Raw genomic sequence first — 25,894 nt, forward strand, 5'->3', positions numbered from 1 at the left:
GATCCGCTTGCTAGGACTTTGAGATCTCTGGGCAGAAAGGGAGGCAGGGAGGCTCAGGGGTATGAAAATAGCTTTGGGACTCCCCCTGCCTGGGGTCTCCAGGAATGAGACTATTCTTAGGAGGCATCTCTGCCCTGAAGGAGCTTTCCTTTGCCACTTGGCCTGAAGGACCTCTTTTTGAAAAAGAAATCTGGACTAGAATCAAAATCCTAAACTGCAAAGAGATGGCCAATTAGGCTTCTGGGCGGCATTCCAGCCAAGGAGGCAGACTCTGCCTTTCAGGGCCCCACACGGGCTGGAAAGAGATTCTTGGCCCGTGGTCCCATGGCATGGTGGGACGCAGGAAGCCAAGTTCACAATCCATGCCCCTCTCCTAATGGAGAAACCATGAGTCAGCCTATCCCATTCCCTCCTGCCCTAAGAGTCCAGCACAGACAATCGCATGGCAAAGCAGGAAGAGGGGAAAAGGAAGCCGTAGAAAAATAAACATTTCCTTGCATTATACTTGGAACAGAATAGCATTTGTGGTGTGCTAAGACCTATAGTATCTCCCCCCGCCCCCAGCTCTGTTTTCCTCCTCTTGTGTAGACATAGATTCTTTCCTTACCTGATGAGAGTCCAGGGTGCATCCTGTGGAAAAACAGGAGCAAGATATAGAAGGTGAAAGCCAAGCAACCAAAGATCACGCCACAGACCAGGAAACTATAGCTGCCCTGAGCCTGGAATATCTGCCAAAGGGGAAAACAGACACAGGCCATCAAAACCTCACATGAAGGTGTGTGTTGCAGGAAGCAGGTTTCTCTGACCCCTGGCAGGTTTCTCGGTCGGGTTGTGGCCCATCACACCGATAGGCAGGACCATGGGTAGGAGAGACGTCGTGGCCTCGCTTCCAGGTTATGTTTCTGGAGGAGGCAGAACTCCTGCTCTGAGACAGGGGGCTGGACCCCATGACCCCAGCAGTCCCTGCTAGCTCTTGTCTGGAACCTTCTGAAAATCTCCCTATCTTCCTCAAAACACTGAGCATACTGTTTCTATACCCACAAGGCGTAACCAGAACTTTGCAAAGGATTTTATATATATTATTTTATCATGGAAAATGAAAGTATAGGCCAAAGTGGCTTATGGAACCCCCATGGACCCATCACCTGACTTTAACAATTAGCACCAACTTCCTCTGTACGCCTCCCGCCCCCCCACTCCTTCCCTGCACTAAATCACACAGAAGTAAACCCCAGACATCACGTCATTTCGATGCAGCCCTTTCCCCCTTAGGGCAGGGCACCAGAAGAGGGAAGGAGGGTTGTGATTAGGGGCATGCCGGAGATTGAGAGACCTAGGTTTGAATGTCCTGTCATTTATTAGAAGTAGGACTGACTGAGGGCAAGTTGCTAATTTATCTGACTTTCAATATCCCCCTTTGTAAAAAGGGGATTGACAATATATGCCTTAGAGTCAATAAAAAGCAGATGTATTTTTTTTTCCTGGTGAACAGATGAGACATGGGTCTATCTGAAGAGAAGTGGGACGGCTGGCCCTTGATTGGGGCAGGACTTGGGCAGGACGGCTGGGCCCCGTGGAGGGTGGCCAAAGGCTAGGAGAGGCGGGGTGGGGATGGGAGGTTGAGAAGGGGTGGGAAATGAACTCCGGACTCCGCTCAATCCCATCCCAGGCTCTGGGAGCTAACGGACATTCCCACGGGGCCCTGCTGGCCCTGTTCCCAGACAGGCCTTGTGTTTGTATTGGACTGTACCATACATCCCTTCACATCTCCAAGTCCCACATTCAGAAGCTCAGCTTTCAAAGCTGACTCAGAAGCAGAAACAGGTAACAGACCAAGGGGGCCCTGCTCCTGGGCGGGATCCTCAGGGAAGGGAGAGTGTGGGTTCAGAAGGTGGCTGGCTGCATCTTCCCGCCTGCTCGGAGGGGTGCTCCCCAAATGCTGGCCCCTTCCCCTAGAGTTTCCCCACATACCGAACCAACCAGCATCTGGAGGACCATCTCGCCAATTCCTGCCCCCGTCACCAGCACCGTGGTCGCACAGCCTAACCCAAAGAGAAGGATTTGGGTTAGTAGATGCAAGTTAAGGAGACAGAAGTCAGCTGGTATCACCCCAGTTATTTCTGGGAAGACTCTGGAAAAGGCTATGACGGCCTAAGAGGACTACTTCGAATTCCTTAGATTTCTCAGGCTCTAGTCCTTAACTTTGCTTTGGGAATGTTTAGGTTCTGCTGTCACTATGTTTGCACTGTCCTAGAACCTTCAAGTACTCAGGCGTGTCTTCAGAGTGGATTCCAAGTTGCTCAGGCTGGCATTAGGAAGGATCCTTCCCAATCTGACTGCCACCTGCCTTTCCAGAAAGCTTTCCTGACCTGCTCCGGGACTGGCCCGGCACTTCACTGCCCCGCCGCCCCTCTGCTCACTCCGGCATCGCGGCACAGACCTTCCGAGTGCACGCTTCCGAGTCAGCCTCGGGTCCTGGGCCCGGCGGTGTCAGCTACTGGCCGTGTGACCTTAGGCCCCTTCTTCCCCTTCACTAGGCCTCGGTTTCCTTCTGTAAAATGGACACGAACACCTTCTCCACAGGGTTACCCCGTGGGGAGTCCGATGCAGTACAGGGAAGTGCTTAGCCTCATGCAGGTGCACAGGGAACCCTCGAAACCCCACCAGCTGTCTGCCTCACCCCTTCAACGCTGCCTTCAGGATAAAGTCCCCAGGCTTTCCTGGGGTTTGCAGGGCCCTTTATAACCCTTCCCTGCAGAGAGCTCAGACGCCTCTCACCCCTGCTCACAATCTACCCTCCATGCCCTCCAACCGGGAGAAAGCACCCCGCTTCCTGCCCCTGCACACTTCTGCTCAAGCCAGGTTCTGACGCCTGCGTTCACTGCCTCCTGAGCGTGCCTCCCCTCCCCTCTGCATCTACCAAGCTCCTGTTCATCTTCTAAGTTCCTCCTTTAGACCTCCTCCAGTAATCGCCCTCAGGCTCTAAACCTGCATTAAGTTGCTCTTTGCCAGTTTCTGTCGGCCCCTCTGCCTTTCTCCAGGTCCCCCACTTCTGTCTGCAGGGCAGCCTTCTCCGCGGGGCTACACGCGCACGAGACAGGACTGGGCCTTGAATTTTAGCTCAGTGGCCAATATATGGTAGGTGCTTAGTGTTTTTTGAATAAAGCAGAGATCAGGGGCTCCTGGGTGGCTCAGTAGCTAAGCGTCTGCCTTCGGCTCAGGTCATGATCCCAGGGTTCTGGGATGGAGCCCTGCATTGGGCTCTCTGCTTGGCGGGAAGCCTGCATCTCCCTCTCCCACTCCCCCTGCTTGTGTTCCCTCTCTCGCTGTGTCTCTCTCTGTCAAATATATAAATAAAAATCTTTAAAAAAAAAAAAAAAAGCAGAGATCATCATTGCTGACTACGGGCTTCAAGATCTTCTTTTGGACTGGCTTACATTTCTCTCTCTCTGCCTTTGCTGTTAACATTGTTCACAGCCCCCGCCCCACCCTTCCCTGGAATGCCTTTCCTTTTTCCTTCTGCCTTTCCAAAACCTGGGCCAGCTCCTATCCCATCAACTCCGTGAAGCTACGTGTGGATTCAACATTGGTCACTCCCTTCTCTGAATTCCAGTAGCACCCATGTCTATTCCACTCATTCATTCAAAAACCCTCCAGTACTTTCTGTGCATCAGGTACTGAGCTGAACACCGAGAGTATTCTGATGACTAGAGTTAACATACAGATTGAGCACCTGTGAGGCTAAAGTCAAGTGTTCTACATTTCCTCCAATGCACAAACAATCCTACAGGTAGGTATGCACGTCCCCATTTTGTAGACGAGAAAACCGAGGCTCAGAAAGGGGAAGAAAAGGGAATCGTGCAAGGTCACAAAGCCTGAAAGTGTGCAGGCAGGACTGACTTTCTGGTGCCCGCAATGGAGCACATCGTTGAGGAGAGGACACAGATAACATAGGTACAGAAGCCTTGAGGCAGGTACAAAGGAGAGGGGTACAATTTTCCAGGGGCTTCAGAGAAGCTTCCAGAAGGGGTGGAGAGGGAGGGGCGGAGTAGAGTGGGCACTCCAGGCAGAGAATAGCGGGTCATTCACCATGGCTAGCAGGCCCTGAGTGGCAGTGGGGTGAGAGGAGGTGCGAGAAAGGAAAAGAGTCCCACAGGAAGTCACGAAGGCTGTGACCGGCTCTGTATTTCACGCGGACCCCTCTGCAGCAGTGTGCGGGACGGCCTCCCAAGTGGCCCCACCCTGGCTGCACTTCAGAGCCCCCAGTGCCCCGGTCCCAGTCCCGTTCCATCGGACGGACGGACGTGTGGAAACAAAGCCCAGGCCTTGGGGTTTGTTAAAAGCGCTCCAGGCTATTGTAATGTGGGAGCAGCACTGAGAACCACAGAGGGAGGCAAATGCAGAAGGGACAGGCCAAGACCTGCCAAAGCAGGGATGGAGGTGATCAGAAACTGGGAAAAGCTGGGCACCTTGAAGTATTCCAAGCAGGCACGTGATGGGAAAGGCCTGAACTAAGGCAGGGATGCCGAGAGAGAGGAGGATAGATTTGAGCGATCATTTGCAGGCAGAATCAACCAATACCAATTGTTATTATTATTTTTTTTTTTTTAAAGATTTTATTTATTTATTTGATAGAGAGAGAGACAGACACAGCGAGAGAGGGAACACAAGCAGGAGGAGCAGGAGAGGGAGAAGCAGGCTTCCCGCCAAGCAGGGAACCCGATGCGGGGCTCGATACCGGACCCTGGCATCATGACCTGAGCCGAAGGCAGACGTTTAACGACTGAGCCACCCAGGCGCCCCACCAATTGTTACTATTATTATTGTTATTACACTCTAACATTTGGCTTAGTTCATTCATTAATTTCTTTTTAAAGTAGGCTCTACGCCCAAGGCGGGGCTTGAACTCATGACCCGGAGGTCAGGAGTCGCATGCTGTATGGGCGGAGCCAGCCAGGAGCTCCTATACTCTAATCCTGGTTGACCACTTAGAACTCTGGGATCTTCCGTGTGACATGGGACGCCAACGTTATTTCACTGCTTCACTTACTCACTTGGGGTTTGGAGATCATCCTTAGATTTCAAGGATCCAGGCCTCCCGCCTCTTGTTACTGTGGGGAGCTGAGTTGGTTTTAGCTCTAATGGCTCGGCCACCCCCGCGCCTCCTACACCTATTTCCCCAACTCCTCCCCTAAAGAAATCACTCCTCTTCAACACTGGTTTTCTGACACCCTAGGGCACCCTAGTGACTTCTAAGGGTAATGTCAAATGTTCAAAACGTAATTATTTTTAATTAACTCATTTAAAAAAAGGATCTTTGCTATAGAAAGGGAGGGAGATTAGTGGAGAGAATTTGAGGTTTCTGACATCAAAGAACCCCATCGTCACGACCCCAAGTCAAGTGTGGAGCCGCTGTTCTATTCCTCTAGGCTTCCAAAAACATCCACAGGCGCAGCAAAGCAAGGAGGTACTATTACTGATAAGGTATCAACCCCTTTCCTAGGCCATCCTTTTCCTGTGCCACTCGGCTGGTCTTTGGACTTGGAATTTCCAGCACACCGTGTTACACCAAATGCCAGCGCTGGGTCAGGGGACGTTACCACGGGGGGCGGGGAAGAAAACAGGAAAGAGAAGCTTACTGCTTCTCAGGGGCCTGAAATCACGTGACACAGGTGGAACGCTGAATGGGGAAAGCCACGTGGGTCAGAAGAGGCCCACCTGTGAAGCGGTTCCCAGCAGGGTCAGGAGGGGAGCGTGCATTTCTGGGGAGGGGGCAGGGCAGTGATGGAGCTGGAATATACCACAGGAAGACCCGGGGCAGGGGCGGGGGGACCCTCGTGGCTCTGCGCCCCTGCACACCCACCTTTGTACTGCAGAATGTCCTCCGTGTAGGCTAGCATGCTGGGGAAGGTGCTGCTGAGGAACAGGCCCAGGCTGGCTGTCCCCACGAACAGGAAGGCGACGTTGTAGGAGAAAACGAGAAGCACCAGGAACGTCATCACCACGCCGACCTTTAACAGCAGAGATGGAGGCTATTAGCAATTGGGAAAAGCTGGGCCTCAGGCTCCTGACTTGGAAAGGTCCACGCTGACCCCGGAGCGGCGCTTGTGTGACCAGGACGCCTCCCTGTGGACTATGTGGGGACTGCACCTTCCCCAGCCTCATCTCCGCGGAGGAAGCCCCGGAACGGAAGACTGCGGACGGGGGTGGGCAGGGGCCGCCCAGACAGCCAGGCAGATGGCCTTCCGTCCACACTTAAGAAGCGCTTGGCCAGGCAGTGCTGCCTGTCCCCAAGGTCTTGTCTGTGAGCGCGGGGAATCCCAGCCAAGCCATCAGCTCTCTGCCCTCCACTCCTCATGAAGATGAGCTGCTTTTCTTGCCCTAAAAGCCATGAGTTGGCAGAGGAAGTCCAGGGTAGCAGGAGAGGCCTCCAGGGCTGGGGGGTGGGGGGGTGGCGGTGGGGGGCGGGGTCCCCACCCTCTGGGGATGCAGGCGGACCTCCCAGGGAGAGGGTCGGTGGCTGGGGCAGTCTGGCACCCCCCAGCTTCAGTTCAGACTCCAACCTGCGAGCAGATGCCAACCTGTGGTTAGAGGCCCCCAGGATGGGCTCAGGGGCCAGAGATCTTTCTAGTTCAGAAAGGGTCTCTGTCACATGGGCATATTTTTGTTAAATCACGCTTTTCCTAAATTCCTTAAAAATGTTTTTATGTCAGCATTGAATAATTTTTATGCAAAACGCCTCTGGGAAGAAACTCAGGCAGCTGGGGTGTGGAGGCAGAAGACCCAGGTGTAAGTACCAAGTCTGGGGCTTTGAAGTCCTTGATATCTCTGATTCGAGCCCCCGAGTCTCCAAAATGGGTTACCAAAGCTACTTTTGGTAGCTGGTGGAGAGTGGTGGAGAAATGATAGCAACGCAGGGGCTCTTAAACTGTGACTCTTTAGACAACGATCAGTCCTAGTGTTTGTGTGTTTTGAGCTTTCCTTAATGTCTCCAGACATAAGGATCTTCCACAGAAAACCAGGGCTTTCAGGTAAAAATCTCCTGGGTGAGTACCTCTCTTTCTAAAAAAAAAAAAAAAAAGAGGTAAAATTCTAGAGCAGAGAGCTAGAAGGTGTGAAAGAAACCACATCCAGGGGCGCCTGGGTGGCTCAGTCATTAAGCGTCTGCCTTCAGCTCAGGTCATGATCCCGGGGTCCTGGGATCGAGCCCCACATCGGGCTCCGTGCTCCGCGGGGAGCCTGCTTCTCCCTCTCCCGCTCCCCCTGCTGTGTTCCCTCTCTCGCTGTGTCTCTCTCTGTCAGATAAATAAATAAAATCTTTAAAAAGAAAAGAAAAGAAAAGAAACCACATCCAGCCCCACCCGCACCCTGGCCAATTGACAGATGAATGGAGCCCGAGTGGAGGGAGGGGGGAAGGGACGGTCGCCCTCCCCAGTCACCCTCCCCAGCAGATCCCAGGGACCTGCTCCAGCTGGAGGAACGAAGCCAGGGATTGCAACCCGTGAGCCCCCTACCCTTCACCTTTCTTTACCAGCCCCTCAATCTCTGCTGGGAGATCTCTCCGTCTCAGACTGAGACTCAGAGGCCTTGTCAGCAAAGAGTTGCTGCCCTAGGGAGGGGGCCCCAGCAAATGGCAGCTGAAGGGGACAAACGCTCTTCCCAATGGAGAAACAAAGCGAAAGACTTCTCTCATGCAGTAAAAATGCGAAAGCAGTAGACACATTTAAGATTCCAAATATAATGTATTTCTTTGGCACAGAAAATGGCCCCATAGCCTCACTGCTCTTTCTTCCTCCTCTGCTTAATCTTTAAATGTTGGCGTGTCCCCAGCCCCTCCTGGCTCTTTGTCTGCATTCCCTGTTGGTCCAGCGTCATGCTTTCAAATATCTCTATGCCCAGACTCTTAAATCCATCCCTTCAGCCACGACCTGTGTCCAGAGCTCCAGAGTTGCACGTAATACTGCCCCTTTGGTAGGTGACAGGCTAACCGACACGGTGGTCCAGAGAGAACTTGGCCTTTCCTCCCCCAGAATGACTCCCCACCCCCGTCAGTGAATGGCATCCCCACCCACCCAGCAGACAGGCCCTGTAACTAAGGTAGTCCTGATTCCTTATTCCCTCCCCTCCTACATTCAAGCCAAGGGCAAGTCCTATCCACTCCATCCACAAAATGTTGTAGACTCTTGTACTTCTCCAAACCCATCCTGAGCACCCTCATCTACCTCTCATGCCTGGACTGCAAGAGGGGCTCCTCATCATCTTCCTGCTTGACTCTTGCCCCTCCTAGATCGACTCTCCCCCCAGGACAGGGGAGTGTGCTTTTGAAATACAAAGCAGATCATGTCCATTCTCTGCTTAACACCTTCTGAAGGCCTGCCTTTCTCCCGCTTTGAATACAACCCCAAACCTGGCTTACAAGACCTTGCCGGATCTAGCCCCCATATCTGCTGCCCCAACCTGTCTTCTTTGCTCCCTGTCGCTGACCCTGCCCACTGTGCTCCCACCCAGTTAACTCCCCCCGAGGGCCTTTCAACCAGCAGTGCCCTCTGCCCGGACCACCTCCACCCCTCATGGCACTGGAATCTTCTTGAGAGTCACCTCCCAACTGATATGCCTGGGGTGGGACCAGGGCTTTGAAGATACTGCTCTGCTCCCCTCCTGCCGCCTGGCCACCCCATTTTCAAACCAGACATTTGCAGGCAAGCCATGAAGAGTCACCCTGAAAATCTCCAGACTTGGGGGAGTTTGAAAAACACCTTGCTTCTTTTAGCCTGGGTGACAGAAGACTGAGCATGCCCAGGGCCAACTGCAACTCCACCGAGCAGCCCTCCTCCCACTCAGCCTGCTTCCCACCTGCCACCCAACCTCATCCTGACCCTCCGCTGCCCATCTTCTTCCCTAGCTGGCTGTAAGCTCCGAGGCAGAGACTCCCCCTGCGGCTCCCCACAGGCCCTGCACGAACTGCATATTCATTCACCAGGAAGTGGTTGTGTCTGTGAGGAGGGGTCCGGGCAGATCCCATTGTCAGAGAGGAAGGCCCCGGGATGGGAATGGGGATGGAGAGCAGTGGAGAATGGAGTGTGAAGCTATGAAGAGGAGGCCAAGGTGGTGCCCCAGGGAAGGAGCAAGACTCCTCAAGTCCTGGGGTGGAGAAGAGTCAGGGTACGTGCACTGCTGGTGGCCAGCCTCTGAGGGACCTAAGGTCAGCTGCTTAGACAGAGGACGGTGGGGTGGGACTCTGTGTCTGGGGAGAGAAGAGCAGCTGAAGCCCCCACATGATTTAGGCACTGATGATAAAAAATGTACCTGGACTGCTTGTTTTTAAAAAGAAACTCAGATTCCCGGGCCCAGCCCAGACTTCATGAACCAGAATGTCCAGGGGAGGGAATCTAGCAATCTGTATATTTAACCAACACCCCAGGGGGTTCGTGTCATCAAGCAAGTCTGGGAAAACACTATCCTAGACACTCCCAAATATATTAGCGAAGCTTTTGGAAAATACAGATTCCCAGGCCCCTCCCCCAGAGATTCTGACTCCGTGTGCGGAGAGGAGCCTTGGCGTCTGGATTGTTTTCAGGGCTTTTCAGCTGCCTTTGGGGGGCACCCCATCAGGATTACCATTCAACAGCCCTGAGTGAGTTCCCTGGCACTGCACCTGCCAGGTGACTGTCTCGTAGTCACTGTGACTTCTTCCGAGCCGTCCTCTCCGCACACCGAGTCAGAATCTCTGGGGGAGGGGCTCCTTCCCTGGGGCACCACCTTGTTTAACAGTCACCCTGCTCTCTGTTCTCCTGGGTCTCCACAACCACTTCTGCTCTCCTCCCTCTACTACATTCCCACCCTGTTGGCAGAGTCCAGTCCCGAGCAAATGTCCTGGGGCAGTGGTAGGGTCAGGAGTGAATAGTCCTCCTGCGTTTCCAAGAAGAGAAAGGAGACCACTTACCACATTGATGAAAACCATGGTGGCTGGCTTCACTTTGGAGGAGATGGGAATGGAGATGAGCCGACCCAGGGTGATGAAGCCCCAGAAGAGGCTGGGGAGGTAACCAGCCACCTTGTGCCCCACAGAGAGTGGTTTCTCCACTGCATAGCTGTACACAAAGGCTGAATACTCCCCCTGTGGAGAGACAGGCCCTGCTGAGCACACCTGCAGGGCAGCTGGACCCTCAGAAAAGGAAACCCAGGTTGGGAGCAGGGGAGCTGAGGGCCGAGGATGGACTGGTCCTGTTCCGAGAGGCTCCATAAAAGGGGGGCTTGGAGCCAGGATCACACGACACACGCAGGCCCGAGCTGAGGATAGGACCTATGGTGCCACAGATTATAGACTGCGCCTGCCCAGAGGTGCAGGCCTAGGGATGCGGTGGTGGGGTCGGGGGAGAAGGGGTGTCTCTGGGTCTCCACAGGGGCCCCGAGAGGTCTGGGCATACGGGCACTGCTCCCCATCCCTCAGCCAGAGCAGACTTCTACCACATGTCTTATTTATGAGGATTCCACAGAAGGTTTATTGTTGAAGGAAGGGTACTACAGCTGGAAAAAAGGGGTGTAAGAGTGTCTCATTTGACGGATGAGGGAGCAGCGAGAAGTGAGCTGCCCGAGGTCACACCGAGAGTTGGAAGTCAACCAGTGCCAGCACGAGTATTTTCCACTGGCTCATCTGTTTCTTAGGGCCTTCTCTTTGGAGAGTCCCTGATATGGCCATCAATTAATCAATCAGCCATTCAAAAGGATCCTGATCTAATCCTAAGAGACTTCTGGGAAAAGACACTAACTAGTGTAACAGAGCTCACTAGTAGAATACAGAGCTGGGCCGAGGTCCTGCCTGTAGTTTGTTTACAACATGGCTTGAGAAGCCTGGGTTTGGAATGTGTTCCAAGAAGTGGAGTGCCCTTGGGTTTACATGGCAGGACCTCTACCTGGAGGAATAGGGCCCTGCCCCTTTACTTATTTTTTTTAAAAGACTTATTTATTTGAGAGAGAGTGTGTGTGCAAGCGGTGGGAAGGGGCAGGGCCAGAGGGAGAGGAAGAAGCAGGCTCCCCACTGAGCAGGGAGGCCAAGGAAGGGCTGGAACCCAGGACCCCAGGATCGTGACCTGAGCTGAAAGCAGACGCTTCACTGACTGAGCCACCCAGGCGCCCCTGGGCTCTGCCCCTTAAAAAAAAATGTGGGTAGCCCACCCTTGGTAACAAACCAGAGAAGCCGCTAGCCACAGAGTTAAGGAAAAGAAAGACAATGGAGCTGGGACAGAAGACCCTAGTACCAAGGGACTGTGAACAACACTGCCGTCTCCCCCAGGACTTTTATTTAGCGTAAATGTTTGAATCGACTGTACTAAAGGTGAGGTCTCTAGGAAACCTGATGCCTCACTCTTTCTCTTGCTACCCCCAGCTGGAGTCTCAGGGGAGGAGGGCAGGCTCACCGTCATCCCGTCGGTCATGAACAGGACCAGGGCTGCTGTGATGTGGATGGCGAAGAATGAATAAGGGGCCCCTTTGAAGTTCTTCCTCTGGCAGCAGCTGAACAGGTCCTCATGGTCTGGAGGAGACACAAGGGCAGGGGTGAGTCTCAGCTCCTGCTCCTTCCCCTCTGCAGGCCCAGGGGAAGCGGCTGGCAGGTAGAGAGCCTGGCAGAATGGGGGCCACGTCCGCCTCCCACCTTCTCCTAGCTTCCAACCACCTGTTAGGGACAGCCCCCGTCCATCTCAGTCCCGGTGGAAGCAAGACTGAGAGATCCGGTAACTTGGCCCAGGTCACACAGGCTGGCTTAGGCAGAAGGGAGGCTGGAGCCAGAAGCCTGCCTTCCCCACGCTTTCGGCCGGCTCGCTCCAGCCCCTGCCCCGCGAGACCATCAGTGCCCACGGCTTGTTTCCAGCCACCACTGCCTGGAATCTACGATCACCCTCCAGGGGAAGGGGTCACCAGGGAAGCCTCGGTGTGGGGCCGTGGGCGGGAAAGTTCACTAGGGCCCCCACCTGGGTGTGGCTGAAACTTTGGGGGCAGGGAGGAGGCATCTTCCTTCTCAGGAGGTTGTGTCTCCAGGGCGAGCTCATCTGCAGACAGCAGCAGGGGTCTCCTCTGAGGACAGCAGGCCAGCAGCCGCTCTTTGGACAGCAGAAACAGCACGGCCATGGGCACTGGGAGCTGCGGGGCGGGCAGAGGGTCAGGAGAGCCCTGTGGCCGTCAGGCTGGCCCCTTCCCGTGCCCGGCCCACTGCAGACACCTCCACACGGTCGAACGGCGTGTGTCCGCCCAGTCCTGATGGAAGGCAGCTCTTTTCCAAGGATGTCCACCTAAGGGCTGTCCCCGGCTAATGCCACCAGGTGTATTGACCCAGGGCTGACTGGTTGAATTGCGGCCCAACCTTAACCACATCCGTTTTCCTAAAGACAGCGCCTTGTCACATGCAAAACTTGGACTCACACCAGGCCTCTGGTACAGGAGAGGTGCCCGAGATAAACTCGTTTCTAAGATCCTTATCCTGAACGGTGCCCCCCTCACTCCTTCATGCTGCTAGATCACGTGACACTTTACGACAGTTTGCTTTTGTTGATTATCCCCATTTTCCAGATGGGGCGACTGAGGCTCAAAGTTACCGCTTAGTCATAACCTGTTACAACGGGAGGAGACCGTTGTAAGGTAGAGGGCCTGGCTGAATGGGTCTGTAAGCTACAGACCCAGAGAGCATTGGTGCCTGGGCACAGGGCTGACGTGGGGCAGAGCTGGACTGGAGCCCCGGAGCCCTGACTCTGTCCGGGGCCGACGCCCCCTCGGGGCTTGTCTGGGTGCTGTTATACCCGGGGAGGTACAGAGCCTGTCCTCAGGCCTCACGGCCAAACTGGAAAGCCGAGACATGCGCTGCTTTTGACCGCAAGATGTGTGCTCCAAGCCACACGCACACACCAGCCCTGCCCTGCTATTTACACTAAGCCGCTCGGGTTTCATGAGTCCCCAGAGCAATGACAAATGTCTCCTGCCTTTGCGGTTGCCTAGAGAAGCCTCTGTCGCCTCCCTCAGGTGCCTGGCCTGCATCTAACCACCCTCGCTGCCAGGAAGCTCTTCATCAAGCCCGACCTCTGCCCTTCCTGCCGCAACTTCATCCCGGTTCCTTTCGCTCAGGAAAGAGAGGAAACCCGGGGAGCTGCGGAGGCTCCCCACACGCCCCCGGCCCCACCGGCCTGACGGGAGAGGCCGCTGTGGACGTGGGAGGCAGCAGGGCCCGTGCGGCACTGAGGGGGGTCTCCCCGTCCCTGGGGGCAGGCTGGCACACCGGGGCATTTTCCCGGGGGTCCCCCACCCCGAAATACCGGCCCGTGCTAACACCTCCCTGCGGGCACCTTGGGAGCTTCCCTCCCCACTCGAAGATGCATCCAGGTCAGACATGCCTGGGCAGCACCACACAGCAGGCCCGAGTGGGAGGAGACGACCCCCGCGGCCCTCAGGAGTCTGGGTCTGACGGGGGAGACCAGCCCTCCCTCCAGTCCGATGGGGGAAACAGGAAACCCTCACGCAGAGGCCTGCCTCGGCAGAGTGCCTGAGTGAAGGCCAAGGCGAAACAGCTGTAAAGAGCCTGGTCACTGCAAGCGGGGCTTTCCAGGGAGGCGGGTGGTGGGAAGGACTTCTTGGAGGATGGGCTGCTGTGGCCTGGTTAGAACACACCCTGCCTTTGTAAGACGCCCATTCGGAGGAGGCAAGCTCCACCTTCAAAGTCAGAGAGCGCTGGGTGGGGTGTGTGTGTGTGTGTGTGTGTGTGTACCCACAAGCATGCACAGCCCCATTCTCTTCTGTGGTGGACTGTTTATCTTCAGAAACAAACCAGTATAAAAAGTCCGGACATCCTGCAGCAAACAAAGTGCCTCCAGTCTGCACCTCGTGGGGCAAGAGAAAACAGACCTCCGCTTAAACTGGACCTTCCGGCTTCCCGGTCCCGGCGTCTCAGCTTCGACATTGTACGGACAGTGCTCCTGCCCCTCGCAGGTCCCCCCTTGGCAGCCACAGGCCCAAAGCTGTATTGTTTCCAAAGCAATGATCGGCAGGGGCAGCAAATGGAAAGAGCAAGAGAGGGGCGTGGGGTTTTGAGAGCCCCGAGGGAAGATTCTGGTACACCGAAAGTTAGAGAAGAAAGGAAAAATGAGCACTGACTCTGGGGCAGCAGGAAGGGGGTCTGTGCGGGGAGTCAGGGTTCCAGCCTGGCCAGTGTCTTCCTAGACACTTCTCAGGCCCTTGAGCCAGGGACGGTAAACCACCCCCCACCCCCGCTCTGCTGCTCCGTGGGACCCCTCTCAGTGTGATATACGCCTCATCGCTTTGAAGCCCAACGGCAGCTGGGTGCCTGAACCCAGCCTGCCCGCCTCTGGAGGGGTGACGAGTCTGCCCGGAGCCGACTGAGGCCCTAAGTCATGACAAACCATCTGGTGCCTCCACCCCACAGCCAGGCAAATGGTCCCTGGGAATACTCGGTCCACACCCCCAGCCCAGGCTGTGCTGGTGTTCCTGACAGTGCTTCCCAAGCTGGAGAGAGGGCAGGGATGTCTCCCCACCTGTGCCTCTGGCCCCAGCCTGGGCTCCTGGAGGGACGAGGGGGCACCTGTCTTGGGTTGCAGAGCACCAGAGGTTTCCAGCCAGAGACAGAGTCAGACTGACAGGGGAGGATGAGAGCTGGGGTGCAGAGCGGCCTCAGTAACTGACCCGGTCACAGTGAGTGGTCTCTCCATTCTACTCCACGGCAGTCTTGGTGTGGGCAGGATCCCTCTGAGGTGATCTTGTCCATGCCCTGGCCTCCACGGGAGCCCACCTCACAGCAGGGCACAGGGGAATCCCACCGGCGATTAAGGGCCCCAGGGAAGAGCCCGACATGTCCTGCAGGGTTCTGTCCCAGGATCTACTTCATCTGGCTTTGGAGGAAAAGAGCTGGGAGCCTCAGATAGCTTGAAAGTGGACCCTGATTCCATTGTGCTAAACCTGCTCACGGCTTTATCTCCCTTGAGATCACCATCATGGATTGTCACAACCGAGGACCTTTGAGTCGATCTCCTGTGACCCCCTTCGCCTTCAGTTTTCCCATTCCCTTGCCATCCCGAGGGCGCCCTTCAGGCCAGCACATTGCTCCGAATCAGAAGACTCCACACTGGGAGCTGATATGGACTGGCAGGTGTGACTGTCCACTTGTCCCCACCCAGCCCTGCCCTCGTGGCACTCACATTGATCAGGGCCATGATCCAGAAGGCATACGACACGTGGGTCCCTGTTCCCTCCTGTGGAGGCAGCCTGGAGAGCGACTGGTTGGACCACCGCCATGCCTGAGCGTGGTGCTGGCCCAGGACCCTGGACGCATGGAAGAGGTGACTGCCGGAGGTGCTGTTGGCCGTGCCATTGGCAGGCAAGCAGCCGGCCTCAGACAGGAAGGGGTCGGCAATCAGGGGGCTCAGCAGAGCGCCGAAGCCCACAAAGAAATGGAGAACCTGGGGAGCGCAGAGAAGCGGTATGGGTGTGTGGGGGGGATGGCTCAGGCTTCCTACCCCATCCCCCACTTTGTGTCCCGTCTGGGGAGCCCCTGCGTGGCCCTAGAGTGGGGAGCAATAGGGAAGCAGGAGAGGTGAGGAGAGAAGTTCCTCTCAACCACCTTCTTGGCCTGAGATAACTTGGGGCTTGATAAAGGGAAGGGCTGGACAGGAAGAGGGGCAAGGAGACGAGAAAACAGCAAGCCCTCCCATCCTGCCATCACGGGCACTCTCAGTTTACAAAGACACCTAGCCCCGGGGAGGGGGCCGGGAGAGGCGGCCAGGGCCCAGGCAGCCCCCGTGGCCTCCCACCCCCCAGCCCCATGCCCGCGCGTGGGCTCACCTGGAGGAAGATGGCCGAGTCCTTCTGGTAGATCCTCACCAGCTGCATGTTGGCCACGGTGTCGATGCAGCCCATGGCTAGGCCTGCCAGCGCCATGACAGAGGCCAGCACCTTCACGTCTCGACATAAGGGGATGACAGCAAACACCAGGGAGATGGCCAGGGAAGACGTGAAGAGGGCCCATAGTGACTGGGCCAGGCTGCAGTAGCAGAGGGCTGAGCTCAGTGGAGGGGCCTGTGGCCTTCAAATACAGAGCCCTCTCCTTGTCCTCCCGGCGCTGGGCAGCCTCGGGGAAGCCTCTGGTAGAAGCGGGGAGGGGGCTGCGCAAGGAGCTCTGTCATTTAGCTAGGGGCTTGCCGGCGAGATGTCTCTCGTGCCCCCGGTCTTCTCAGGTAGCGATCCCTACCTCACGGCGGGGCTGTAAGAACTCCGGAGACTGTATGAGATGGCACGCGATATGCACTAAACAGAGGGCACTGCTACTGTTCAGCCTATAAGCAATTTTAAATTGTTTACTTAGAGGGACGCCTGGCTGGCTCAGTCGGTAGAGTCATGTGACTCTTGATCTTGGGGTTGTGAGTTCGAGCCCCATGCTGGGTGGAAAGGTGACTTAAAAATAAAATCTTTAAAATAATAAATAAATAGTGTACTTATAAACTATTGTATACAAAGATATTTCTGTCCATCTCATGGATGTGCGAGGGGCATCTGCTTTGAGCATCTCCAGGATTCTGTGTCATCTGCGCAGAACTGTGGAGATGGGACCCGGGGTGGAACCCAAACCCCTCCCCTCACCAACTGGGCTGCAATGCGCTCTCCCCACGCAGGAATGGCAAAACGGCCAGACCCTTCACAGGTGCCAACTAAGCCACCTGAAGCAAAGCCCACAGCCAACCCGCCCCCCCCGCCACCGCCCGCCCCGGCCCTTGGGCAGAGATCTTGGCTCTGCAAGTTTCTGGAAGGGAGGCCCTGTGGTTGTCCCCAATGAGGGGTATCTGGGAGGTGAGCTTCCTGCAGAGGAGCTCAAAACAGGCAGGCTGAGGGCCTGTTCCCCGTGAGTGAGTGAGTGAGTGATGGAACGTCTAGGGCTCTGTCAAGGTCTTGTTGGTACACCCTACCTAATAAACAGACTCTGAGAAAGGATGCCTTGTGTTCTCTGGAACCACTCCGAAAGGCTAATGTGGGTGAAGGACACTGGGTAGCAAGAAGGTTCTGGGGATGCCTGGCTGGCTCAGTTGGCAGAACATACTACTCTTGATCTCAGAGTTGTGAGTTGAAGCACCACATTGGGCGTGGAGCCTACTTAAAAAAAAAAAGGTTCTGGAAGAGAGAGGTTATAAAGGAAATTTATCAGATCATGAAAAGTTGTTCTGGCAGCTAGACCTGGTGAGGTAGCAAGGACGTGTGGCAAGAAGACCTGAGTTACCAGCACATTAAGGAAAAGAGGGAGGCCCCCAGGAGAGCTCTCAGTTACGTCTTTCCCCAGAAGGTCTTGCTTCTCATGACCGCTTGCTCTCTCTTTCCCTTTCCTTTGCCTGCACAAGATGGACTAGGCAGCCTCCTGGCAGGCCTGACTTCAGGGATAGCAAGAGGGTCCTCTCTCACCCCCTCAACTATTCTCCTCATTGAGCTGGCGCATGTGATGGGGTGACCTTTCCACCACCTCACTCACCACTCTGCGGTAAAGCATGGATGTCCCAAGTCAAGTGCTCAGACTCTCTTGAAGAGTTAACACATTATCATTGTTGCCCTGAAAAACCTGCAGGGCCATCCTGGTAGCTCAGTTGGTTAAGTGTCTGCCTTCAGCTCAGGCCCTGATCTCAGGGTCCTGGGATAGAGAGCCCTCTTCAGGCTCAGTGAAGAGTCTGTTGTTCCCCCGCTCTCCCTCTGCCCCCCCCCGCCCCCCCCCCCACACACTCTTGCTCTCAAACAACAACAACAACAAAACAGCCCTGTAGCAAAGTCCTGAGGGAAAGGGACCTGGGAACGGCAAGTGAGAACGTGAAGGAAAGCTGTGAGAAAGGAAAATGACAACTAACATTTGTTTACAGGCCCAAGGCGGTAGGCTTTGCAACTGTGCCTATTGGACCCACAAGTAAACTAAGGCTGAGAGAGCCTAAGAAAGTAGCTGACATTCTGGACTCAAACAAACCCAGGTCTTCGTCTTGATAATCCCTAGGCCATGCTGCTTTTCCATGGAGGAGAGAGAGAGAGAGAGAGAGAGAGGGAGTGTGTGTGTGTGTGTGTGTGTGTGTGTGTGTGTGTGTGTGTGAAAGGGCTGGTGCTGGGCCACAGACCCCGCCAGGCCGGAGAGGGGGGCGGCCAGGAGGGAGCAGGAGACCAGAGTCTGAAGAGCCTGGAACGGCAGGCTTGGGAAGCAGCAGTGAACAGCTGTGGTGGCTGGAACATGAGCCCCCAGGGGTCCCTCTGCGGGTGTTCCGGCAGCTCCAAACCCTTCCTATGATAACTGCTGGCTCCGAAGCCAGCTTCCCAAGGCGTCTGCGGCAGCCTGTTCACTGCGGCCCGTGCCTGGCCCCCATGCTGGGCCCTGTGCTTGGTCCGGAGCTGCTGTTCCCTCCGGGGGTGTTGGCCATTGCCGCTCAAATGAGAAAAGTGCTTGAGGAAGGCTTGCCTCGTCACCCCACACGGGACGGCTGGGAGACTTAGGGGGCTGATGCGGGAGTCGTGGGGGGTGACACAGAGACAGTCAGAGGCAGAGACAGAGGCCAGAGATAAAACCTTAGTTTGGGCCGGGATGCCAGTGGAGAAGCAGGAGGCTGGGGAAGGGATAGAGAAGGGGCACGGTCGCGGTGGGCTGCCCTGTCTCGGCCTCTCCTCTCCCCCCATTTGCACCTTCTCACCTGGTCGTTCTGGAGAAGACACTCGATGCCCACAGGGAAGATTTTTGTTCCCAGGCTCAGGGACAGGCAGGAAGGGATGAGAAAACAGAAAGCGGAGCCTGGAGGGAAACTGGCCCGGGAAGGCCCCGTCCTGCACCTCCTGCCAACCCCTGGGGCATGATTTGAACCTGCCGCCTACCAGCTGGGGCTGGGGAGGGCGAAGCCCATCTTGGGCCTGCGGCTCCTGGGCACCGGGGGATGGAGACGTGTTGTGTTTCCATCCCAGCAACTGCTTGCCCTCCCCAGTTGCTTCAGCAGGGCTGCACTGGGCATTCCAAAACTCAGCCTGAACACATTTCTTTAGAATGGCATACTGCTGCCAAGAGAAAAGAAGTCCCAGATACATCCCAGAGCCAGACTGAAATATACTAATTGGCTTGGTCACTTAATGGTTTGGTCAACGGCCCCTTCCAGGAATGTGGGTAATTGAAAATTAGGGAATAATCATGTCAAAACAGCTTTGGCAGCACAAATGTAGTAGGATGTATAATCGGACAGGTCCTAGAGCATAAAAATGTCAAATCACTATGTTGTACACTTGAAACTGATACAATACGTATGTCAACCATACTTCAGCTGAAAATTAAAAATTAAAAAAAAAAAAAAGAAAAGACTGGTCCTAGACCTAATTCTGCCACTTCCCAGCGGGTGGCTCGGGGCAAGGCATTTACACACAGCCCCTCTGAGCCTTTAGGGGTGAATACCTAGCTCCTTTATGAAATGGGGATAGTAAGCTCTGCCTCCTGAGGCTGCCAAGTGCAGTCAGTGTGATGTTACAGTCTTTTGCTCACTCCCTGGGATCTTCCCCTGGCCACCAGCAGCCCCCCTCCCTGATGCTCACCTCCCCCCTGCCAGCCACCAGGCCCCGGGAAGTATGCTCGGGAAGTATGCTCCGCAGCCCCCGGATTCCCCAGCCAGGTCCTGCCTCTGTTCCTACTGCAGAGCCTGCTGGTCTGGGGTGACTGTGGGAGGGTGGTCCAGGAACTGCTACAGTGGCAGCGAGGACCCACCTGTCATTTCACAGATCAGGAGCCGAGCCCAGACAGGGGAAGAGAGTCAGGATCCAGTTTTTGACTCCGAGTCCAGGCAAAGGCCAGCATTGTGCCATTGATCTTCCTTCCCGTGGTCCTGGGCTCAGAGGTTAATTCAAGCCAATGAGAGAGGGGGCCCCACTCCCCGCAAGGCCTGGGGAGGTGCAGGAACAGGTACAGGAACAGCTCAGACAGTTTAAGGAACCCTTCCTGGGGGAAGCCTGAGAAATGTCCAAGTTACTCATTGATGGCCCCACGTGGAAGGTGAAATGGGGGAGGGAGAGCCTCGTGGTGCCTGTCCCACCAGTCTGCTGTGTGACCTTGAGCGTGCTGCTGACCCTGTCGGCCCATGTGCTCTGCTTTACCCAGAGGGTACACGTGATCACCTTGACTTGGCCTTGCCGGGGTGCTGGCTCTGGCCCTCCTGGTTCCATGATAAGAGGAGGAGCTGCTTGGCTCCACACCAGGGGAAGGGCTAAAGCAGTAAGATGTCAGCCAGTCCATCCTGCCCTCCACTCCCCGCGGTGGGGAAAAATGCTGCTGAGGACCAGCCCCTTGCCACCTGGATGTGAGGAACCCCAGGGTGGGCACTGACATGCTCACAGTCTTGCCTCGGGTCATCCCCACCCTGATAATCTTCTTCCTGGAGGGGCCAGGGAAGAGAAGTGCCCAGAACCCAGGAAGAGTCAGAGGCATCCCTAGCCCCTCCCCACCCCAAAAGGAGTCAGGGCACCCCCTGGGAGCTTGGGCAGGCTGCAGACTACAGCTCAGGCTGCCCAACGGGGATGGGACGACTCAGACTGAGGGGGCCAGGGGAAGGCCCCCCTCTAACTGGTCACTCCCACAGTGACACCCCAGCTTGCTCAGGGCCCTGTGTTAAGGCTGGGGAGACTCAGAGGGAGCAGCAAGAAAACCTGTCTTTGGGGAGATCCCAACCTAAGGCAGGACTCAGGCCCTGTTAGACTCAGATTGGGGCTGCACCCTGTGTGTGACCACACTCCTGGCCCGCTGGGGTGCTAGCCTTGCAGGGAGCACTTCCCCCGCCTCCCATGCTGGATGTTTGCAGCTCCACCTGCCTAGAACCCCTCTCCTCCAGTTACTCGCATGCATGGTTCCCTCCTGTCATTCAGGTGGCAGCTCAAATGTCCCCTCCTCAGAGCAGCCTTCCCTGACCCACCTGGTGAAAGTAACCTCTCAACTCTGTTACTCTCCATCCCCACCCTGCTTCATGTCCTTCATTTCACTGACATCTATTCAAAGTGTGTGATTCAATGGTTTTTCATATGTTCAGAGCTGTGAACCCATCACTACAATCTGAGTTTAGGGCACTGCCCTCACCCAGAGAGAAACCCTGTACCCACCGGGCAGTCACTCGCCATTCCTTCTCCATATGCTAGGAACCTACTACTCTACTCTCTGTATCTATAGATTTTCCCCTTCTGGGCTTTCACAGAAATGGAACCATATAGCATGAGGTCTTTTGTGGCTGGCTCCTTCCCCTTTGCATGATGTTTTCAAGGTTCCCCCATGCTGTAGTGTGCATAAGAACCTCATTGCTTTTTCTGGCTGAATACTATTGCACTGTATAGATGTACTACATTTTATTTGTCCATCCATCCATTGATGAACATCTGGTCGGCTTCCACTTTTTGGCTATTATGAATAATGCTGCTATAAACATTCCTGTAAAAGGTTTTGTGTTGACATGTTTTCGGTTCTTTGAGGCATATACCTAGGAGTGGCTTTGCTGGGTCATATGGTAACTCCCAGGCTGAGGCGAGTTTTTAAAGCAAAAATCCCGTCTGGGGCCAGACCCCCAGTAGGCTTTCAGCCCAGGTTTGCTGCACACTGAAACACAGACAAGCTGCTTCAGGGAGAGGCAGAGTCTTTCTAGATGGGAGACCAACCAGGGCTCAGCTCAGAGGACGAAACTGTCTTTTGTATTGTTTTCCTGGTACTTCAGGGGGCCAGCATCTTGGGGAAGCAGGTTTTTTTTTTTTTTTTTTTAAAGATTTTATTTATTTATTTGAGAGAGAGAGAATGAGAGAGAGAGAACACCTGAGAGGGGATAGGGTCAGAGGACGAAGCAGACTCCCTGCCGAGCAGGAAGCCCGATGCGGGACTCGATCCCGGGACTCCAGGATCATGACCTGAGCCGAAGGCAGTCGCTTAACCAACTGAGCCACCCAGGCGCCCGGGGAAGCAGGTTTGACAGCAGCCTGGGAAGCCTTGCATGGAAGGAAGACTGGGTTGCATGCAATAGGCAGGAGAGAATCAGAGCCAGGTCTTGGGCAGGGCAGGACTTGCAGGAATGAGGAAAATTAGAGGTAGAGAAGGAGACAGTGAGTAGCGTAGAGGGGAAGAACTCAAGCCTTCAATTAAGAGGGTGCATGCAGGGGAGAGGCCAAGGTGAGGCTGGGAGAAGGATGAGGAAGGTCTGAAAGCCATTTATCTACCCCGATGTCCTTGAGATAAAGGGGTCTCCCAAACTGCCCAAGGTGGTTAGACAGGTCCCCAAGAAACTGGGGGAAAAAAAACACCTAACCTTTTATCTAAATACCCGTTTCTCTTTCCTATCTGGCAAAGCACATACCTATACACCCTGCCAACCAGGTGACTTTGTGTTCTTCTCTTCTCTGAATGGCTCCCTGCTCCTGATAAGCAAGATTTTTTTTTTTTTTAAGATTTTTACTTATTTATTTGACAGACACAGAGAGAGAAAGTACAAGCAGGGGGAACGGCAGGCAGAGGGAAAGGGAGAAGCAGACTCCCCACTGAGCAAGGAGCCCGATATGGGGCTCGATCCCAGGACCCCGGGATCAAAACCTGAGCCGAAGGCAGATGCTTAGCCGACTGAGCCACCCAGGCACCCCAAGCAAGATATTTCTAAGGGAATCCTAGTCCAGATTCTTCTGACCCTAATTGCACTCCTCTCCCTCTCGGCCTGCACATGGTGGTTTCCTTCAAGATCTCTGTCTGTGCTGGAAGCTAGGGGTGGGGGGTGGGGGTGGTAGGGGGGACTGATCCTACCCTGAGCAGAGAGCTCCTGTCCTGTTCTGTCCCACTCTAACATCCAAGGCTGTCCACGCACAGACCCTTCAATGCATGTCCCTATGGAGGAGTCCAGAAACCCTCTTCAGCCCTGGTCCTCAGCCTGGGCCAAGCAGTAGGCAGGACGTGACTTGGGCTGCCCATGCCTCTCCCTCGAGTCTGTCCACAGCAGCAGGCTCTTGACATTTGTTAAAGCAACGCTGCCACCGCCCCCTCCCCAAAGTACCAGCCTGGTGCACCAGCACTAGCGGGTAATCACTTAAGCTGAAAAGCAGGTGGGGGTGGGGGTGGGGGTATTAGCATTTGAACTTGTAGCGAGGCGCCAAGGAGTCAAGCTTTAGTGGCTGCTTTCGGGGCTACTGGGGTTTCTGTTTGTTTTGAGAAATGGAGTTGTCCGGTCCTAGCTGGGTAGTGACTCCTGTTGACACACAGGCCACCCCTGTTGACACATCCTCCATTCCCCCTGAAGTCCACCTTGCTCTTAGCCAAAGGAAAGGGTTCTTTCTGACATTTTGTTTTGAGGGCAGGAGGACTGAAGATCCGAATTTAAATGTGAACGTGAACTGATAGGCCTTATGCCCTCCATCGCACCCTACCCCCACCCTCAGATCCCAGCAGGAAGTTCCAGAGGCCCTGGGTTTCCTTCCCAGGAGTGTCAGCTCAGGAATCCCTAGCTCATATGCCCGTTCCTGGTAAGGACAGGGTGTAACTTGCACCCTACACAGTTCAAGCTGACTACTCATAAAGCAAGAGCCATTTCCCACGTAGCTGGTTCTAGAGACAAATGCCTGGGTTCAAATCCTGACTTATAGCTGTGTGGTGTGACCTGGGGCAAGTGTCTTAACCTCTCTGTGCCTCAGCTTCCTTATGCACAAAATAGAGATTAAATAGTACTAATCAGTAGGGTTGCGGTGAAGACAAATGAATCAATACAAGGGAGGTACTAAGAACAGTGCCGGGCATTGAGCAAGGGCTCAGTGAAGTTAGTTGTTACTGTTACCAATATCATTTTTCTTTCCTGTGAGCCCGTTTCCTGCCCCACAACCCTTTCCACTGCCTGCTCAGAGCTCCTGGTTAGGTAAGGAGCTGTGAGGGAGGTTGCAGAGCAAGTGAGGAAGACAGGGCCCAGTTGGGTGTGGATTTCTGTTGTTTTCACAAAACCTGGCACGCCAACCTACCATCTAGAATTATCCTCATCCCCCCTTCCTGTTCTTTGCACTCACTACACACGTTCCTAAAAAATTCCAGGTAAGGGAGCTTTTGTAAGTCAAAATACTTTTAAAAAGAAAGAAAGAAAACAGAAAAACACCATGCTAGATTTCTAATTAAACCTCGAGGCAGAATCAGGAAGGATCTTGAGCTTTTTCTTAAGATTTTCTGAATCCCCCATGCATCCATCCTATATAAAACCCACAGAAAAACCAGTGTACACAAGACTTGCTTCTTAAGAGGAAGATTCTTCCATTTACAAGAGAATTTGATAATGGGGCTAATCACTCCCTAATTGGTAATGTTTCATCAGCTGGGTGGCTTAAAGTGGGGTCTATCTATATGATACCTGTGTTCTCTCCATCAGCTCCAGAAGCAAGGTGGATAGGAAAACCCACCCTCATGGGTACGTGGAGGAGTGAGCCAAAGGGGGAGAGCAATTGGCCCAGAATGCACCCCCCCCAACACACACACCCAGATGGTTCTCTGGGATAGCCTAACCATGGTTTGTTCCCCGGCTGTCTGCTTGCTTGAGTCCATGCTGTCCAGAAAACCACCCAGCCAGGAGCTGGAGCTAGGGAAATCTCCAGCAGCCTCCAGCTTGCAAGTCATCTATCCCCTGCTTTGGGTCTGTTTTCCCAGCTGCAATAGGACAGCGAATCCTGCTGCCTTTCCAGAGGGCTCTGCGGGGGCGGCCCTGTCCAATTTAAGCCCAGAGATTGAGGCTCTGCAATGGTATACAAAGGGGCATCTCTGGGGCTATGGCAGGCAGAGGCCAAGGAGGAGTAACGGGGAATGGGAGAAGTGGAGGGGGCCCCTGGCACCAGAGATGGAGGGTCACCTTACCAGGGTGTGCATGAGACACCCCACGCCTCCCCCACACGGCCCTAATGGTCAGGTCCTGAGTGTCTCAGAGGCAGAAGGGCTTCGCCTCCAGGGGCCAATGCAGGAACCCTGACTCTCTCTGAAGCAGGACCACACAGGACCCAGCAGCCCCGTGGCCACCCGGGGAGGGGGCGGGGGAAGGAATAGCGTGTGTCAGCTGAACTGGAGCTGACGGTCTGAGTGGAGCCCGCCCCAGGGCGCTCTGTCAAGCCGCAGGCAGCTCTGGCACCTAGCACGGCCCCTGAGGTGACACTCCCACTCTCCTTCCACCTCACTTCCAATTCCGCCCCCGGCAGCTGGGGCTACTGACCGACCTGGGGCCGCGGAGCAAGAGGGAGACTCTCCCACCGCCGCCAACTCCATCACCCCTCGCCCCGGGGCGCGCGGGCGGGGCAGAGGGTGAGAGCCGGGTTTAGCCCCTCACCCGGGCGAGCGAAGGCAAATAAATAATCCCGAAGTCACCTTCAGTCTCTGGAGAGACTTTTCCGGGGAGAGCTGGGGTGGGGGAGGGAGGCAGCCCTTCAGCCAAGGCGGGGCGCGGCGGGCGGCGCCGGGAGGGGTGGTCGCCGCCTGCCTGGAGGCTGGGGCGCCGGGCAGCCTCAGCCCCGCCGGGGCAGGGACGCGGCGGCGGGAAGGGGAGGGAAGGGAAGGAAGGGAAAAGAAGGGAAAGGAAGGGAAGGGAAGGGAAGGGAAAGGAAGGGAAGGGAAGGGAAAGGAAGGGAAGGGAAGGGAAGGGAAGGGCCGGCGCGGCCGTGCCGAGGAGCGGCGGGGGTGGGGGCTGGGGGCTGCGGGGCTCCGCCGGGCCGGGCACTCACGTCCTCTTGAAGACGCCCCCGAGGGCGCTGCCCAGCAGGAGGCAGAGCTGCTGCGAGAAGAAGACCCAGGAGATCTGGGGCAGTGAGCTGTGCGTCTGGCAGCGCAGGTCCAGCAGCGTGGGCCCCAGGAAGGCGATGCACAGGCCGAAGCTGAAGAAGACGCTCC

General features: G+C 55.3%; 1 protein-coding gene across 1 annotated transcript in view; it reads right to left on the reverse strand.

Annotated features, from left to right (window-relative positions):
• MFSD4A (major facilitator superfamily domain containing 4A) overlaps positions 1 to 25,894 on the reverse strand; it is a 39,163-nt gene that overhangs the window by 2,784 nt on the left and 10,485 nt on the right. The window contains exons 2-10 of the mRNA XM_044916051.1: positions 25,729 to 25,890; positions 15,838 to 16,036; positions 15,195 to 15,455; positions 11,970 to 12,138; positions 11,418 to 11,533; positions 9,944 to 10,117; positions 5,864 to 6,011; positions 1,972 to 2,042; positions 608 to 728 (exon numbers count right to left, since the gene is read on the reverse strand). Of these exons, the coding sequence (XP_044771986.1) occupies positions 608 to 728; positions 1,972 to 2,042; positions 5,864 to 6,011; positions 9,944 to 10,117; positions 11,418 to 11,533; positions 11,970 to 12,138; positions 15,195 to 15,455; positions 15,838 to 16,036; positions 25,729 to 25,890 (1,421 nt within the window). The remainder of the gene's footprint in view (positions 1 to 607; positions 729 to 1,971; positions 2,043 to 5,863; positions 6,012 to 9,943; positions 10,118 to 11,417; positions 11,534 to 11,969; positions 12,139 to 15,194; positions 15,456 to 15,837; positions 16,037 to 25,728; positions 25,891 to 25,894) is intronic.

The sequence above is a fragment of the Neomonachus schauinslandi genome, chromosome 6 (genome assembly GCF_002201575.2).
Source record: "Neomonachus schauinslandi chromosome 6, ASM220157v2, whole genome shotgun sequence".
Lineage (NCBI taxonomy): Eukaryota > Metazoa > Chordata > Mammalia > Carnivora > Phocidae > Neomonachus > Neomonachus schauinslandi.